The sequence below is a fragment of the Pteronotus mesoamericanus genome, unplaced genomic scaffold (genome assembly GCF_021234165.1).
Source record: "Pteronotus mesoamericanus isolate MK-2021 breed Mesoamerican mustached bat unplaced genomic scaffold, CSHL_Meso_final contig_20, whole genome shotgun sequence".
In the NCBI taxonomy this organism is placed as follows: Eukaryota; Metazoa; Chordata; class Mammalia; order Chiroptera; family Mormoopidae; genus Pteronotus; species Pteronotus mesoamericanus.
Window position 1 is genome coordinate 91738047 of NW_026555085.1, and position 19732 is coordinate 91757778.

Genomic DNA, 19732 nt, shown 5'->3' on the forward strand with positions numbered 1-19732 from the left:
AATAGGCCATTTCAGCCATAGTTTTTGTTTTGTTTTGTTTTTTAACTTATTTTCATGGCAGTGACCTGGGTGCTACCTTAGATATTCCAGAGAGATTAAATATTCTAACACCTTGGACTGCATGCTTTGTGGGGTACCATGGTCTCATGTAGAGGAAGTACTTAAACACTTTTTCAGACTGCAGAATATAAGGATGGGATGAATGCATTATGAAAAGAAAGCGACTGAAGTAATGCATGTGAATTTTCTACCTAAAAACTAACATTTAAGCACAGAGTAAGTTTTGAATTTAAAATACAAAAAAAAATTGTCATGTTTATCTATAATACAACAGGCATTTATTGATTATCTATTATTATGTGCTAATCAATGATTTAGGCTCTGAGGACACCATAATGAGCAAGATTAACAAGGGGCCTCCTTCCAAAGTTTAGAGTTGAATGAGGAGGCAGAGAAGCAAACAGTAACGAAGTTAGAAAACCAGTTTAACAGAGAGCATACTAGGGGCCTGGTATGTGGTAGAGGCGGTGTTCAAAAAATGTGTGTTGGATAAGTGACCGAATGAATGAATGAATGGAAAAATGAATAAGGGACCCATAGCAAAAACACATCTTTCTGTCTAATGGTTGACTCGGGAGTTCTTCCCAAAGGAAGAAATACTGAAGCAGCATGCTTAAGAAGTTAGCCTAATAAATAGGAAAACCTGTTCAAAGCAGAGGACAGCCTGGAAGTGAAGGTGAACCTGCTGGGTTCAGGGAACTCCTAGAGGTTAAATAGATTGAAGGGAAGAAGTCTTAGATGCAGCTTGGGAAGATGAGGGGAGTCAGGACATAATATTATAAATCCCCCTATTTCAAATTATTCTATGGCCTCAGCTAGAACATGCCTCGTTTCTCTTGCAACTTTTTCTATAGCTCCATCTAAACTTCAGGGAGGCACAAAATAAGGGTGGATATCTGTGAGAAAGAAAAGTTCTTCTTGAATCCAGGGATTAATTAATCATTGTAACAATTAACGACTGTAAGAACGAGTTAATCAGGGTGCTACTGACTCTAAAATAGCCATTTAAAAGTGTTATAAATACTACCTGGAGCACGACTTCTATTTTTGATATTATTTAGATGTAAATTTTATTGCAATATAATCTTTGTTACTGTAACTGAGGCATTTTCTTTTTGAATAACACCAATAAATTCTATCATAAATTCCCATGAAAAGGATTGCTTTCAAATATTGGGAAACTTCTAAAATTTGACAGGGTTAAAGCTGTAGAAAAAAAGGTTTAGATTTTAGAACATCCATAAAAATAATTTTTAAGCTGCTATAAGGCATAATTCCAGAGTTTCTGATAATTTTTTCAATAAATGACTAACATTCACAAAAAAGATAAAAGGGATGTGACAATTTTACCTACTTTTCAATTAGTCCTTTTTTTTAAACATCAAGTCCTCTCTTTTATTTTGAATATTTACAGCACTTTTAACTGGCTCATTTAGAGTCAGTAGCACCCTGATTAACTCGTTCTTACAGTCGTTAATTGTTACAATGATTAATTAATCCCTGGATTCAAGAAGAACTTTTCTTTCTCACAGATATCCACCCCTATTTTGTGCCTCCCTGAAGTTTAGATTGAGCTATAGAAAAAGTTGCAAGAGAAACGAGGCATGTTCTAGCTGAGGCCATAGAATAATTTGAAATAGGCTGAAAGCTGGGTTTCTGGTCCTAATGACAGCTTTATAAATTTACCTTGTCAAGCATTTCTATTCACATAGAAATGTGAATAAATCCCCTGTCCATTTAGTACCTACCAATTTATGCTTCTTAATCCGTGCACCTTCCCCCCCATTCACCCCCTTCATCCTCCCAGCTGATAACCCTCCAAATGATCTCCATATCTATGGTTCTGTTCCTGCTCTGGTGGTTTGCTTAGTTTGTTTTTGGAAATGGAGAAGCCAAAGAACTTACATGCACGACCCGTGGACGTGAACTAAAGGGAGGATTGCTGGAGGGAATGGGGGTACTGGGTGTTCGGGGACAAAGGGGGAAAATTTGGGACAACTGTAATAGCATAGTCAATAAAATATATTTTAAAAAATAAAAAAGAATAAAAAAAAAAACAACAAAAAAGAAATGTGAATAGAAACGATGCAAAATCACTAGGAAGAAACAGTTTTGGTATAACTGCTTTCAATGTAGCTGACATTTTAACTGTTTGAACATTTAGACGGAACTTAGGACTACGATTACCGTGTACATACATCCCTTCAGTGTTCTCCCACTTCTTGATTTCTTACGGCATATTTCAGCCAGCAGTCACTAACTGAAGTTCTGCTTCAGCGTTACTCTGAATGGCTCCAAAGCCAAGTGGCTCGGGGGACCTGAACAGTGGGATGTGCGAAACTCATGCGTGGGAAACTGCTTGCTTTGGCAGGATCCAGGGCAGTTTGTATCCCCTTTCCTTCTGTGAATGGCCCCATTGTCAGGGAGACCCCGGGGATTTCCTGTGGGAGCTGCTGTTGGCGGGCGAGGGCATCAGCTGCAGGCGAAGCAGCTGCTTAGTTTATCACCTCGTTGACCTGGCTCACTCAGGGCAGCAGATTTTATAAACATTATTTAGCGATTGCTGGTGATTAAGAAAAAAACAAACACAAACTTTACTATTAAGTACCTGTATCAAAGTTTTAACCCATAAAAATAATGAGTGATTAATTTTAGACCAAAATGAATGTGCTAAGATTTTTGCAATCTCATAGAATCAAACGTTTAGAACTGAAAAGTAGCATATAGTTCCAGTATCTCATTTTGTGAATGAGGAAACGGGGCCCCAGAAAAATGAAAAGATGTTAAGAAATACAAATGGTAATAGTGCTTATGTTAAGAGTGGTAATATAGCTGGTTGTGTTTTCCTTTATTACTGCTACATCTCTATAGTGGCGATAGTATTTTTATAATGAGAAAAAGTATCATTTTAAATGCATGAGGCAATTGCCAGCATCCTTTTAAATCTGCTAGACCACTTCCGCTGAGAAGCTAAGAGAATACGGCCTGTCCCACATCTGCAGCCATCCGGTGCTGGTGACCAGAACCAGGTCCTGCCCTCTTATAGCGCCCCCGAAACCACCCCCCGTGCCGCCATGGAAACTCATTCGTCAGAAAAGGGAAACTGTTATAACAGATGAACCTCAAGGTATGGTTTACATTGTCTGGAAATCTTTCTAATTAATACTCCTTTGTATGGAGACTTCATACTTAGATTTGTAATGAAACCGCCCAGCATTGTACCTAAACTCTTCATTTATGTCTACTTTGTAAAGTACACGACTGTCCAACCACTATGATGTATACCTGAAACTGATACAAAATAATATTGAATGTGAAAATCCATATACTTTTGATTAAATGGAAACAAATGTATGTCCAAATTTTGTATCTTTTAAGGATTAATTCTGCATAGAAGACAAGCAATTTGGTTCATGCCTAAACTGACCATATATGTCAAAGCCACCTGTGGGTGATGGCATTCTGACTGTTAGGATGGTAGAGAAGTGGTCTGTGGTAAATAATAAGGAACCTGGGTCGCATGGGTTCAGCCGCTGGCATGAGCTTCTGATATGGAAATCACTGAGGGTACCCTGAGGACATAGCCTTTGCATTAACTGGTTTCTACTTGAGAACAGAACTTCTGCCCTGGATTGTCATCTGTGTGAATATTGTCACGCAGCCACTTCAGGAGTGGCTGTTGCCCTCAGAAATAAATAGATTCACACTGGCTGAGACCGGGCTCCCGTTCCCACCTTGCTATTGTTCTCTCAGTTCATTTCTAGATGCCTCACAGGGCATCTAATTCTTCAGCTCCTCAGTATTTTTCTTTAAAAGTCTTCATTCTTACTCCATTTTTCATGAGCACCAGCTTTGAAGGGAAGAGAGACCAAGATGGCAAGAGAAGAAATGAATGAGACCATAAATAAAAAATCAATTTTACAGTAGAAGCGTAAGTGTAAGGAGATGAAATTAAAACAAGAAAACATGAATAATTTAGAAATTATGATCTGGCAGAATAACTCATAATTTGCTTATGTTTCAACATAAATAGCCTTTCCATAGCTACTTTAGCACTTGGAATATTTTTATGAAGGATGATAAAAAACTGGACTGCTATGGTATATATATATTTCAAAAAACTGTATTTAATAACAACAGCTTTTTGTCATTTTTTGGTGTTCATTTTCTTGCTTTTGTATTCTCTCCCTTTGTCTTTTCCAATACCTCATTATTGTCTAAGTGTATTCATGTTCTAGGGGTTATTGCATTAGGGACTGTGTTCACAGGCCTGCCACCGAATGAGCAAGGAAAGCAAAGTCGCAATGAACATCCCTAGTGCCAGTGTATTGCAGGCATCCCAGTGGAGTTTATAAAATGCTTCAAACGTTTGGTCCCATGAACCATGGCTTGAACCTCTACTGGCGGTGATTCTTAGTGTGGTCCCTGCTACCAGTTCAAACATTGCTGACTCTCCAGTGCAGCTGACCAGAGAGGCACATCTCGGACACCGTGTAATACGTACATCTCAGTGGTCCTCAGGAGCCCGAAGATGCAATAACCACATGTACTGAAATACATACCTGTTCCTTACGATCTACTTCCAACCATAAAGTCCTCCTTTTTAAAATAGAAATAATTATTAACTATGTCACCATGCTTTCTGCCTACATTCGTACAGCCAGTACAGCTGGTAGCAAAGATTTCTCTAGCACAAAATGTTTTATTCTTGCCAGAAAAGAACAAAGAATAAAGAATATCATCTGGTTTGGGTGTACAGGAGAAATGGTTAATTTGGTCTTTATTGTGACCCACCTGCTTGATTATTTCAGTCACTTTTTTTACACTCCTTGTGTTTCTCCTATGGGCTCTTGGTGCCAAAATGTGCCAAAAGATGCTGAAAAGGAAGGAAATTTTTTTACCTTTAAATACAATATTTAAGTTAAATGCATGGAGATAGATACACTTAAAACCATTGTTCATTCAGATCATCAAGGAAAGGCTGAATGAAAGGAAAATTATTAACCATGCAGGTATTTTCTGATTTCACTACTGCTTGTTGTGCAATCCTCTGTGCGTGGCCGCTTCAGAAAGCTGGACAAGAAAACCTGAGGCGCGGTGGCTGCCCGTAAGGGCGGTGTCCCGCCTTGAGGCTCACCGCAGAGCTGTCTTTCTTATCCATAATGGGGTTACTATGTAGAGTGAAAATTAACAGGAAATGGAGAGAGAGATCATTTCAGAGGTTACCCCAGAACAAGCACAGAAAAGTCATGTCCATGAGTCAAAAATTCACCGTTTTTCCTCCAGTGGTGATTGTTGCAGGAATTTCTGTTAAAATAACCTTCCTGAATGTTTAATTTCAGTGTTCACATGTTAGTGCACGAGCGGTGTCCTGTATTCACTGAGAATTCCTTCTAGATCAGCTTCACACTCCTGTAGGAATGTCCACGTACTTTCTTGACCTACTGCTTCCTTTGCTACTAGTGACTTTTACTTTGTTACATTTCTGTTCTTCCTCTGCAATTTCCATGTATTGGTCCTCATTTTCTCTTCATGTCCTGAGCGATTGCATAGGGATTAACTAAGTGAACACCCCTCGCCTTTTTTTTTTTTTTTTTTTTTTTTTTAAGTAAAAGACTGTAAGACAGTCATTCCTGCACACGAAATAGCAGAAAATGCCAAGTGGTGACTCCAAAAGACATTGCTAATGATTTCCATTGACACTTCATTGTTTCATGCTGTAAATCTGAAAAGCAACTGAGGAGTAAGCTTAAGAAATCTCATATTGCATGATTGATAAGCATTTCCAATTATAAAACAAACAAACAAACAAACAAAGAGGTTCCTAAGACATTCCTATTTAACTCCATTGGAATTTGCTGGGTAAATAGTAATCTAATTAATATTGCACGTAATCTTAGAAGATGGAAAATAAAGTACATCACACTGCCTGTTTCTTTTTAGAATTAACAATAAAGAAACCTGAACAATTTCTTGAGATATCAAGCCCGTTTTTGAATTATAGGATGACTCCATTTACAATTCCAACTGAAACGTAAGTATGTTACATTCTTTCCCACAAATGCATCTTGCTCTCAAAAAAAGTATTTTGTGGTTTGTGTGGTTAAAAATAACACTAAATTGGGACATTTTGAAAAATGTCAATTTAATTAAAAGGTGAAATGTATGCATAAAATCTATTACAGGATATTTCCTTATCTTGTATAGCTTATGATTTCACTAATTCACCTAATTAACAAACTTGTCTTTCTCCCCTTTTATATGTGAGTGTTACAAGCAGAATGTCATGTCCTGCTAAAATTCCTATGTTGAAGCACTAGCCCCAGTGTGGCTGTTTTTGGAGATAGGGCCTCGAAGGAAGTAAGTATGGTTAAACGAGATCCTAAGATAGTGCCCTCGTAAGGAGACAGAGCTCTCTCGCTCTCTCTCTCTCCCTCTTTCTCTGTCTTTCCCTTCATCCACTGAGGAAAGGTCATGTCAGGACACAGTGAGAAGATGGCTGTCTGCAACCCAGGAAGAGAGTCCTCACTAGAAATTGGCCGCGCTGACACCATGATCTCAGACTTACACCTTCCAGAACTATGAGAAAATAAATTGCTATTGTCTAAGTAACCCAGGCAACCCAGAAAACTAATCCAAAGCACTATATTTCACTTAGCGATAGAAAGATAACACACTCGTCTTGCCCAAAGAGATGTTAACTTCTGGGGAAGCTGTTATAAGTAAATAACTATAATAAAATACCATAATTGTCATCTCAAAGGTATGTCCCAAATTCTACAGTTGTACCTCAAAGAACTTATTTTCCAGAAATAATTAGAACCCCGAATATTGGTGTCTTGATGGCAGTGACTGTGCAGGTGGTGGCAGAACTTGCTGCCAGCCTGTGACACAGGGGGCTCTGCTCCTCATCTCCCTGTGAGGAGTGTGTGACTGTGTGAGACCCCTGCCCACTCCTCTTCCTCTATCACCCTGCCCGATACTCTAATTTAACGCTGCACTTCAGAGCCACACTGGAGGCTTTACTGAGGCCAAAAATTTGAGTCCTAGGGGTCCATCCCTGCTGTTGCAAAGGGTAAAATTTTCATCTTTTTTACAGCTGAGTAGTATTCCATTGTGTACGTGTCCCATAGTTATTCTACCCACTCATCTACCGATGGACACCTGGGCTGCTTCCACATCTTGGGGATGGTAAATAACCCTGCAATGAACAGAGAGGTATTTATGTTCTTTTGAATTACGAAATAAGCAAGTCACAGAAAGACAAATACCATATGATTTCACTCATATGTGGAATCTAATGAACAAACTGAGCCAACAAGCAAAATAGAGACAGACTCATACACAGACAGCAGGCTGGCAGCTCTGGGTAGGGGGTTAGAGGGTTCAGGGATCGAGCAAAAAGGAATAAGGACCCACGGACATAGACGACATGTGATGACTGTGGAGGAAAGGGGTGGGTAGAGGTGGAAGAGGGTATAACGGCAATAAATGAAAAAAATACAATAAAAATAAACTACTAACAAGAAAGTTCAAGTCAGTTGCTGTGAAGGTGATTGGATAGTTAGCCCGCCTGCCCTTTCTGTCATTCCAGGCTGTGGTGCTGTGTCTCTCCCTGGCCTCTCTGCTGCCTTTAAGGGTCTTCAGTGAGGCTTCGGGGTCACCTCCCAGGCTTCAGGTGCCCCCCTTTTTTGACCTAATTGAATTTTGGGTTCTAAGCTTTGGTGGGTTTTGGCATCAACCTGTTCCTATCTGTCTGTACGGGATGCGTTGCTGCTTTAATTATGACAACTCTATATTGCCAGTTCAGTATGATTTTGCTTTTATTTCTTTTTGTTTCTGCTGAGACCCTGGTGGGATTGTAGAAGGGAGGAGTACCTACAAGGCAGCGCACTTGTACTCAGTCTGCTGTCCTGAACGGGACGTGCGTCTCTGGCTGTGATTTCCTGCTTCCCCTGCCCCCTCATCTGCATTTTGCCTGCCATGGCTCTTCTCTCTTCATTGCTCCTTACCCGTTGGACCCAGAATTCATTCTACCTTAATTCCTCTCTATTACCCATTCTTTAGAACCAACCAAACAAGCAAAACCAAAACAAGAAAAATACCCAAAATATTTGTGTATACAGCAGGCTTTTTTAAATGATTTCATAGAAAGTATGGATAGGTTGAAGGAAGTATTATATTTTGGTCATATTTTAGTAACCCAGTTAATTAAAAGAGAAGATTAGATACTTCTGCATTCAAATCATTCAGCCACTCTACCACTGGGAATTCCCATTGACCACCATTGTCCATGGTCCCCAGGCTCCTCGCCATGTTAGATTAATTTGATAAAAATTAATGACAACTACTTGTGTATGTCATGAATATATTAATAATATTTTTTTCTTCCTAAATGGAGCATACTTAATTGTTCCCTTATTTCCTAGATGAATCATACTGAACGTTATTGCTCTGCTGTTTTCTTGTGTCAGAGGGACTTCAAGAAACTATACTTAGCACTCAATGGCCCCAGACTATGGGCCTTTTCTGGAATGGGTTTAGTTGTAGTTTTAGTTTTGCTTTCACAGTTCCAATTATTTCTTTATTAATGCTCAATATTGTTTGCTTCTAATAACTTTTTTTTGTGTGAGAGAAGGAAAGTGACTTTATTTCAGGTGCCAGCAACCTGAGAAGACAGTAGGTTCATGCCTCAAAAACCATCTTAACATCTCAGCAAAGGCAGAGCTTGTTATAAGGAGCGAGAGGGAAAATAGTACACAGAGTTCAAGGGAAGGGGGTTGAAAACTTTGTGTCCTCCAAATTTGCCCCTAAATTTTGGGGGCAACGAGAAACATCACCAAATTTTTTAAATTAGTTAATGGCTTATATATAATTACAATAAGGGCCTTAAAGGTTATATATAGACTTTGCATTTATACTGTAATACTGTGATATTTAAATAGTACCTAGGATAAAACATGTAATCAGTAAATACTAACAAAATTAAAATATTCTGAGGCATCTAAGTTATTCAGATTTTTTTCCTATGCTCTATCCAATAAAGTAACCACTAACACATGTGACTATGTAAGTTTCAGATAATTGATGTTAATAAAATTTTAGAAATTCTTTAGCTGCACCAGCCACATATTAAGTTCTCAGTAATCAAATATTCTAAAACCACATTTTCATCATTGCATAGTCTTTTTAAATGCTAAAAAGAAAAGAATTAGTGAGCTGCCTATAATTGTAGTGTTTTTTATTATGACATTATCATTATACTTTAATTTTTATAATTTCACCTAGATTTTTATTTTTAGATTAACATAAGAAAATCTAATTCATTTTTATTATATAATGAGGTGGAATTTTTCCTGTTCTACTAAGAAAAACCAACTGAATTTAAGTGTCCTAATATGGTAGTTAAAATATTTCAACCATTTCAATCAACTTTATTTTATAAATAGAAATTTATGATTTGATGACAAATGTACTAAAGCTTGTGTTAATGAAGTGATTATAGAAAAACAACATATTATGCTTCTATTTTACAGTAATAGATAAGTTAAGATAAATACTGAATTGATTAAAATAAGGCCTAAATACATATGACCTTATAGCTTTGCTTATTGTTTTAGGACAACAAAATTTCTGTTTTACATAAACATTAGCACTGATGGATGTTTTGGGTTATTACCTGATAATTAAATCACAAGATCTAATGATTGTTATAGAAACCTGAGAGATAAAATTTGCTATTCTTAGAGGGGAAAACGAAAGAACTAAATATAAAAGCAAAGGCAATGAAGAAGGAGGAGGAGAAAGAGGAAAAGGAGGATAAGGAGGAATCCAAATTTACTAATATCTTAATTTGGCAATAAGAATAGAAATAAGCACTATAATCTAGAGTCTAAAGTTTTAAATGACTTCAGAGAATTCACTAGGCAGCCCACAAGTTGCAATAATAAAAGAGAATAGTGGGTGATATGAGTGGAGGGTATGATGATTATCACTAAATTTATAGTAATTTTTATGCAACAATAGATAACAAATACCCGGCTATATAAAGATATCAAAGAGGATCAAATTTATACTTGAATTTGTACAATTAATTGTACTTCAAGTATCTTTAATAAAGCTGTGAAAATATAAAAATAGCCAATAGTATGTAAAATGGTTTAAAATATCAAATAAGAATTCTAGAAACAAGGACTGTAATAACAGAAATTAAGAACACATGAGTATTTTTTATCATAAATTAGATTTGAGAATTGGAAAAAGGGAAAATAGGTCCAAAGATAATATCCAGGCTGAAGCATAGAGACCACAACAAAAACACAAATAAACAAAAAGGAAAGGAAAGGAAAGAAAAGAAAAGAAAAGAAAAGAAAAGAAAAGAAAAGAAAAAGAGAGAATTAAAAGATATATGAGACAAGTTGAAAAATGTCAACATACTTGCAAGTGGATCTCAGGAATAGAGGATAGAGAGATTAGGAAATAATCATGTGCGTGTTTCATATATACATGTATAATATTTCCTAATCTCTCTTTCTCTCTCTCCATTTAAATATATATGTATATATATTTACTATATATATCTAGTAAATAGTAAATATATATTAATATATTATATATTTATTAATATATATTAATATTATATATTTATTAAGAAACATATATTTATATATAACATACAGTAAATAGTAAACATATATTTATATATAGTAAATAGTAAATATACACATTTGAGATATATGTAAAATCCTAAACATAAAAAAAATTAAGACAAGATTCAGGAAGTTCTGAAAAAATCTCAAATAATGTACGTATATTTAAAAAAAACCTTGCCACTAGATATATCACAGTAAACCAATGACAAATATAGTACAAAAATATATTACCCTAAAGTGAGAGAAATACTACGGCAGAAACCCACATGGATGGATGGATGTTATGCACACACGAATAGATAAAAGCAGCTTGGTACAAGAAGGTCGCAGCTTGTTTGTAGTTATCCTACTGATAGGCATGAAGAACAGAAAACGAAAAGGCAGCACGTGGTGCTAGAGGGCACAGTCGTGGTTGTCTGTGGGCAGGAGCCTTGGCCCTGACGGAGCGGCATCCGGCAGGGTTTGGGGGGCACAGCTCATGTTAATATCCCGTGATCTGAGTAACGGTGATATGACCGTGTTTCCTTTGTAGTTTTCTGGCAAGCTGTACATTTATGTTTTGTGCACTTTTTAAGTGTATTCTAAACTTCCATAAAACTTTATTAAAGTTACTGAATGTCTTATCCTATAGCTCACACTTACAATAACCGTTAGCTATGGTTTCAGCCTTCTCTTGGCTATATTAACATCCATGATAAGAAGCTGATGAAGAAAAGCAGTAAAAATTGAGACCAGAGAGGTCTCTTCATTGTATTATCTTATTTTAAGCCTCTTTACCTCAGAGCCAGTTAATTTACATTTTAATGGACTCTATTACGGTTGACAATATTCGTGGTATTCTTTAAATCTGTTACCTGTAAGGCTCCTGTTATCTCTTTGCATCAGTGACTGAACATGGAGAAGCAGGTGAGGAAGGAACCACACGCAGCACCAGCAGACGGACACTGGCCGTTAGCAATGTCAGGCCTCGGGGGGCGGCTGCATGGACAGAAAAGACCACTTGCTGCCACTTGGGATTTTTAAATGTGTCATTGTTACAAATTTGTAAATCCAGTTTTCTTCAAACTCTCATTTTAATTTATAATAAATCTTATTTCATACACAAATCTAATAATTTCTATGAAAGTTTTAAATAAATTTAGTCCGCTTAATTTAAACTTATTTAATTGTATTTACAGCATTACCACTGGATAGTTTTTTTTTTAAGTAATTTAAATGCCAAAATTTTAGCAAACAAATTCTCGCCAAGTGTTAAATCACATTAAAGCTCAAATAACCAAAATCATGTATTTGTGGAACCTTAATTTTTTACACACATAATTAGTCTTTACAAACCAAAATATCCTTAGGTTTTAACTGAATCATACAGCAAAAAGTAAACATTAAGCTATATATTTTAAAGCTTGATTTGTTGGATTATGCACCATGCTAAATTCTTTCCTATGTTATACCGCATATACACAGAATTTTCCTAAACTTAACATTAAAATGTTAATGATTCCTAACTTTTCCAATTAATTAGATGCTTAATGTTACCCAGATGATGATTTTACCGTTTCAGATAATTTTTTATCTTCTCTCAGCTGATTGAGGTTACATATTAGTCAGAGATTTTGTAGATTGTAAGAACTGAGACTGAAAACCACCAGGACAAATATTCTCATGATTAAAAATGTCACCCAGACTTCTAGAATCTCTATGTCAATAAGGACCACAAATGGGTTGGTTTTATAACCTGAACTCCCCAATTTACTCTCTTTACTTGATTTTCATATGTCTTCTTTCAGCTTTATTACTTCATTCAGGTGGATTAACTTCTGTAGCCCAAGTCCAAGTGACTTTAATGCTTGATTGAATTCACTGCTTGCTACTGTTATGAATTTGCTAGCATATTTGTTTTATCTGTCAGAGCCAAATGCAAAGATACGTGAATGACATTTCACCCTGCATGAAAGAAATGTTCCTTTTCTCACTTTGCTGTGGAGTCACAGTTCTCAAGTCAACATGAAAGCAAGTGTTTTCTTGGCAAGCCCTTGAAAGTAACTGCTACCACTACTACCTTTCACCAGAACAGTCACTGTAGCAACAGGCCAGAATTGCCCATTTTTGGCTCTTGGCTTTGCTGAACAGAATGGAAGCCTCATAAATGTGGTTGTGCTGCTCTCTAGTGGCAGTTTACAGTAAATCAGGGACAGCTTGAGGTGAATTAAGGTTACCTTACACAAGGAAGGAAAAACATCAAAAAGTTTAGGAAGTCTGTATACATGTAATTTATCTTTGAACACATTCTATATATATATATTCACTATATATAGTATATATATATTCGCTATATATATAGTGAATATGTTCAGAGATAAAGGTATATATACTTATTTATATATAAATGTGTTCAAAGATATATTTGTGTATATGTATACACATTTACCTAATATATACGTATATACACACATACATAAACACACACATATATATATACTACAACAAATAAAAGAGAGATAAAGATAACAGAAATTTGTTTTTGTTTTCCATTAGCCATTATGTAAAATCTTTTATTAAGAAAGGGATGCCTCCAGGATCTGGTTTATCTTCCCTTACGGAAAATGATGAAACTGAAAACATTAGCCAGACAGATTTAAGTCAAGTCACAGGAACTACATCTCAGGTAACTATGTTACTCTTAGTATTGACCAAGTTCTTAATTATGGTAGATTTTTCTCAATATGAAATATACATAAAACAATGTATGACATGCATCTGAATAGAAGAATACTATTACAATAAACTTCTTATATATCTGTCACCAATATTAGAAAATCGAATATTTATCCCTTACAAAAAGTCCCCTGTGTGTCTTTTTTTCTGGGTTGTATTTCCTATCTACCATTCAGAGTTTGGTACTAATTAACTCCATACACTTCTAGTTTTGCAAAAATATATGAGGTCTGTTTGGAAAAAGTCCAGCCATTGTTAATATAATGAGAACGGTTTGCGGGACATCCATGTAACCTGGCAACCAAGGAGACTGGACTGGAATGCACATGCGTGTACAATGGTGACTTCACTGTACTAGTCAGTGGGATCAGTAGACACCATTGAGTGAGCATGTGTGCTATGTGCCCATCACATTCAAAATAACTGAGTGAGTAGAGCAATGAATCTGTTTGCATTAGGCTTGAACATTCCTTCATGGAAACTATCTGGATTATTCATTTGGCTTTTGGGAACAATGCAATGAGTGCAGCACAAATAAAAGTGTGGAACAAACACTTCAAATATGGTCAAGAATCTGTTGAAAGTGATCCATGTTCTGGAAGGCCTGCAACAAGCCTTCCAGAACACATAATAATGTTGCATATGTATGGACTACAATCAACAAAGATCAGCCACTGACAGTGTAAGAATTAGAAGCTGATCTGGGGATCCAAAACCTCCTGTGTCCAAGATTTTGATGCAGGTTCTTGGCATGAAATATGTCATGGCAAAATTCATTCCATGGTTTCTGCTACCAGAGCAGAAGAAACATCATGCTGCAGTTGCTAATGATTTGATTCAAACCGCTACCAATGAACCAGATTTCCTCAAGAAGGTCATAACCACAAGTGAATTGTGGGTCTATGGCTATGATCTAGAAACAAAGGCCCAGTTGTCCCAGTGGAATTTACCTAGTTCTCCATACCCGAAGAAGGCACGGCAAAGTCATAGTAAGATCAAGACCATGTTAACTGTTTTTTGATTGGGAAGATGTTGTCCATCACGAGTACCCCCCTCCAGGCCAAACAGTTAGTAATGAGTACTACCTCAATGCTCTGTCAGCTAAGAGATGCAATACAATGAAAACAGCCACAACTATGGGCAACTGGTGATTGGAAGCTTCATCACGACAATGTGCCCACTCACGCATCATGTCTCCTGCAAAGTTATTGCAAAACATCAAGTCATCCAGGTGACTTTAGACCCCTACAGCCCAGATTTGGTGCCCTGCAACTTCTGGCTTTTCCCAAAAGTAAAATTACCTTTGAAAGGGAAGAGGTTTCAGACCACTGATGAGATTCAGGAAAATATAATGGGGCAGTTGAAGGCATTTGGGAGAACTGTGTGAGGTCCCAAGGTGCCTATTTTGAAGGGGACTGAAGCGTCATTGTCCTATGTACAATGTTTCTTTTATCTTGCATCTTCTTCAATAAATGTCTCTATTTTTCATACTACATGGCTGGATACTTTTTGGACAGACCTCATATATACTTGTGTGTGTGTATTTCTTCAATTGTCTGTTGACATTTTGTTGTACATATACACTTAAAGGATTTATGACATTAAAGAGCTACTGATTGGAAGCAATTTTATGACATTGATAGACCTTGTCAACTGGTAGCTTTAATTCAGGATAATTGGGGATGAATGAGCTTCATTTGGGGGTAGGATTAGCTTCCAATTATCAGATTCCCTGAGGCTTTTCCAGGGCTATGGTCAGGTTCTCCAGTTGAGGGTCCTCTAATCTCCCTGCTGGGGTGGGATGGAGTCACAGGGATTAGCATACACTTATCCATCAGTGTCACTGAGGCCAAGCAGCACAGAGCTGCTGAGAGTCCCAAGATTCAGCATGTGGACATTCACTTCATTCCTCTCCTCTCTGCACTATAGACTCTCCTGCTTCCCACAGTCTCTGTGAACCCAGATCTGAAGCTTTCTCATGTAACTTTTTTACTTGTAGCAACTTCCAGTATCCTGTTTAGACAGGAGAATGATAGATGCTAAATGCATTAAGGAGAAGTAGGGTTTATCTGTTCCTTATATGGACATTCAACGCATTCCTGGGTTTTCAGGCCATATCTCAGTCTCTCTTTCTCAGATACCTGCTAATTGTTTCCGGGGTCTTAAGGTTTGGCTGGCTTCCTTTTCACTAGCACTTAGAATTCAGTTATCTCTATTATATTGTCACCTCCATCTGCTTTACATCATACAAAATATTGCCGGTATTACCCATCATCAGTATGTACAAATTTATACCATTTTAAATTTTATACGTATTTTAGTTGTGTTCTAGAGAAAACAGAGTTGTAAATTTGACTTAATTTCCCTGTTAAAATTTTGAGGAATTATTTTTGTAATTTGAAATCAGTTATTCTAAGTTCTGCCCGTTAATTGTCAATCATAATCTTATTATATTTAACCTGACCTGCATTTTTTTTAAAAGGTGCCTCATACCAAGTTATATGTTATACTTAGGGATATTATCATTTTAATTTAACTTTTATTATAAAATTCAATCATCTAATACACTCAGATATTCTGTATTTTAATATCAAACTTAAACCCTCACATTATTTAATTAAATTTACATCTTTTGAATTTTAAGGTTAAAAACAAATTCTCTGTTTTACCATATGCTTTAGTATTTTCAGAAATCTGTCTCTTCAATGTGTAAAAAACTGTGTTAACTCTTTTATAAACTATGGTACTTTAGAACAGTAAGGTTTTGTTGAATTTATAAATGGTTTCTTAATGTTCCCCCCTTTCAATTCGCAGGGCAATATTGCTTCACAAGTTACACATGGAAAAGGTAAATTAATAATCTCCCCATGACCCTTTTTTTCCCACAGACATCAGAGCATAAAGGGGTCTCTGCTTCCTGGCAGCTTTGAGCTGTCCTGCTGACTCTCAGCAGCTCTCTCCCTGTCCCCTCTGATAATCCAGGCTAATCTGCTCTGGGAGAGAGAAATCGGATAATCTCACTTGTTTAATTCAAGTTTAAAGTCAAAATAAAAGGCGGTCTGACTAGTCCCAGGATTAAGGTTCAGTATGTTTTACGCATGTGTGTTGTGATGAAAGCACTAGAACGCCTGCAAATTTCTTGTTCTTGAATAAAGAAGACTTGGCCAAACCTCCAATCCCAGAAAAGCATGAGGTAGCAAATTTAGGTACAATAAGCCTGTAAGAAATTTATGGAATTACTTGATGAACATGAAATAAGATTATGGAATCACAGACAGTGGGGAAGAATTAATAGTCACTTACTGAGATATATTAATTGTAATAGATCTTTCAATTTTTCATTTTTCCTTCTGTTGTCTGAGCCATCCCCTATATATTTACCCTAAAGGAATATATCTATGGCAGATTTTAAGTACATAAGCTAGCTAATTTCTGTTATAGCTTTATAATCTGTAAAGAACGTGTGCACAAATTTACAAATATTGAGAAATTTATAAAAGGTCTACTATGCATATGTTATGAATTATCTTGAGTATATGAAAATGTGTCTCTGTATGCAAATTCGAAGTCTGCATGTAAATAATTATCTCAGTAAATGTTTACTCAAAAATAGACCTTGATATGTGAACCCCCCTCTGTAGTTTTCCATGTCCTAGTTACTTGATATTTAATAACATAAGGGTGTTGACATGGTTGTTTTCTGCCATGCACAGATGAACTAATTGATGTTGGCTTGGCTGACTCAGGTCAGCCAATTGAGGGACAAGGTTTGGAAAAAGATTTGGTCAGCCTGACAGCAGCAACACTGGACAAATCACAGGAGGAACTTACAACAATAAATAATAGTGTTTCTAAAGAAATATGGTTGGATTTTGAAGACTTCTGTGTATGCTTTCAGTAAGTATGTATTTTTGTGTGTGCACTTAATATAGCAGCTATGTAAGCTATTAATTTTTAGCTATTATTTAAAATAAGTAAGCCAATATTAGTTTGATATTGATATAATATCAAACAAAACTGTTAGAAGGGAAAAGGGCTGAGTTGATTGTCCACATAAAAAAATTGAGGCCAGTTTTAGCTTATCTTCATAAACTTGTTTGTTAATCAAGAGGAAAGCAGAGATCGTCTTCGCCTCTTTTAGGCAACTAATTCAATACAGTTGTTTTTTTCCCCTACATTTATTACGGTATGAGTGATGAATAAAATTCTAAGATATTTAAAGTTGACATGGTTTTGAATTGATATGCATATGCATTGTGAAGGACTCCCTCCATTGAGTTAATTTATTCATCACACATTTACATTTTTTTCATGAGAACATTTAAGTTCTACTCTCTTAGCAAATTTCAATTATACAATTCAGTGTTACCAACTGTAGTCATCATATTCCATATTAGATCTCCAAACCTTATTTATTTCAGAACTGAAAGTTTATACCTTTTTACCAGCCTCTCCCTATTTTCCCCACCCCTCAGGCCCTGATAACTACTTTTCTTGTCTCTAAGTTACTATTTTTCAACTTTCATTTGTTTTTACTTTGTACAGCATATAATTAATATGTAATAGTAGTCAGCTGCATATAATGACAATAACCTGTTATAAATAATGTTTTTCAGGAATATATATGTTTTCCACAAGCCAAATTTATATTGCTTTAACTTTCAAAAAACAGAATTGAAGGTAAATATAATATGATCGCTTCTTCTCTTTCCCTTCTTATACTTAAATCTTTGATAGCATCATGATAGTAAAAAAAACCCTTCAAATTTATCAAGAATTTCTAAACTTGTAACATAATTATATTTTAGAGTTAATTTTTAACTTGTAATTATATTTTAGAGGTAATTCTCAATGTCTTACGCTCATCCCTCATCCTGATAACAAGCAAAATCTTGCTACCTTTATCCACAAGTGTGATCTATCTGATTATGTTGTAGTGGTTTATTACTATATAAATTCGCATTATGAAAATGTTGATATATAAATAAATAAAGAATCACACAAATAAATCCACTATATTTGATTTCAGTTAAGTGCCAGCTGAAGCCTGTGCAGTTCCTAAAACAGGGCATACTTTTCACTAACATTTCTGTTATTTTTACCCATGTTCTTCCTTCTGCTTGGAGTTCATTCCCCTTCATTCTTATTGCCTTCATCCAACTAATGCCTACAAGTTCTATAGAACAGCATGGATGTCCAGCCTCCTCCCCTGGCTGTGAGACCTGGGTCAAGTTTCCTGACTACATGCAGGACCTGTTTTTACCCAGACACTGACCTCTCCATTCTAACTACGTCATTAATTCTTGGTGCCCATCCCCCTACCCTCCCGCTTCATGTCACATCTCAGTGATGTGAGAAAATGATAACTTTTTCTTAGAGTTTGTTGGAACCCAAACTTATCGACCTTTAATATGGCATAAAAGGAAGGCTTGGTTGTGGCCTGAGGCCAGGATTCCTGATTTCAGTGGCCACAGTGCTGCCAGCTGGACTGGGGTCAGTGGCAGAGCCCAAGGCCTCTCTCCAGCACCTTCCTTGGATGTCCCCTCGGTGCTCAGTGTTGGGGTGAGGCAGCGGGCTCTCAAAGGTGCCTTGTACGGCGCCAGGGCAGTCCTTTCACATGGTCTCCAGGGCCAGCCCACCCCCAAATTCTCAGGCTGAAAAATAACAGCAAATGACAACTCTGCTTAGAAAACTTGCTCATGGGGCTGGCCAATCCAGGTCCTTCATAGAGTTAGGCAGTAAATATTTGAAACAACTGTCTCTATCACCAACCTGTTGGAGCTAAGTGGAAACAAAGAAATAAAATGTCAAATGCTAAGTATTGCAAAATACGGGGGAAAGCAATCATTTAACCATTGTTATATTCTCTCAAGCATTTCTAGCAATCTTGTCATATTTGACTAAATTACAAGGTTTCATTTCTTCACAGTATTACTAGAGATTTTTCTTTCCTATTTTAACTGGTTATTTAAATATTGTGGTAAAATAATATGAAAAGCTTTGAAAGTATAGTGACAGTTAAATTCATTTAACACACTTCCCATATACCATCAGTCAAACTTATATTGAAGCACTGAGAAACTGAAAGGCAATAATAGCACAACAATTGAGATTCCCAGCCTTGGAGTCAGGTAGAGAGAAAGATCTACTTTTAAATCTCAGTTTTGGTACTTGCAAGCTCTGTGACCTTTGGAAAGTTGCTTACCCTCTCTGTGTTTCATAATGACTGCTATTAGTAGTACCATATCGGATGGGTTGAGATCATGTCTGTGTAATCTTACGTGGCTATCCTTTCAAGGGAATTT

At 36.5% G+C, this 19732-nt stretch overlaps 1 protein-coding gene across 1 annotated transcript in view; it reads left to right on the forward strand.

Annotated features, from left to right (window-relative positions):
- Nucleotides 1-19732, forward strand: part of ADGB (androglobin) — a 129576-nt gene that overhangs the window by 51448 nt on the left and 58396 nt on the right. Inside the window, exons 11-16 of the mRNA XM_054570081.1 lie at nucleotides 3013-3187; nucleotides 6004-6094; nucleotides 13248-13377; nucleotides 16242-16279; nucleotides 17139-17324; nucleotides 18044-18107. Of these exons, the coding sequence (XP_054426056.1) occupies nucleotides 3013-3187; nucleotides 6004-6094; nucleotides 13248-13377; nucleotides 16242-16279; nucleotides 17139-17324; nucleotides 18044-18107 (684 nt within the window). The remainder of the gene's footprint in view (nucleotides 1-3012; nucleotides 3188-6003; nucleotides 6095-13247; nucleotides 13378-16241; nucleotides 16280-17138; nucleotides 17325-18043; nucleotides 18108-19732) is intronic.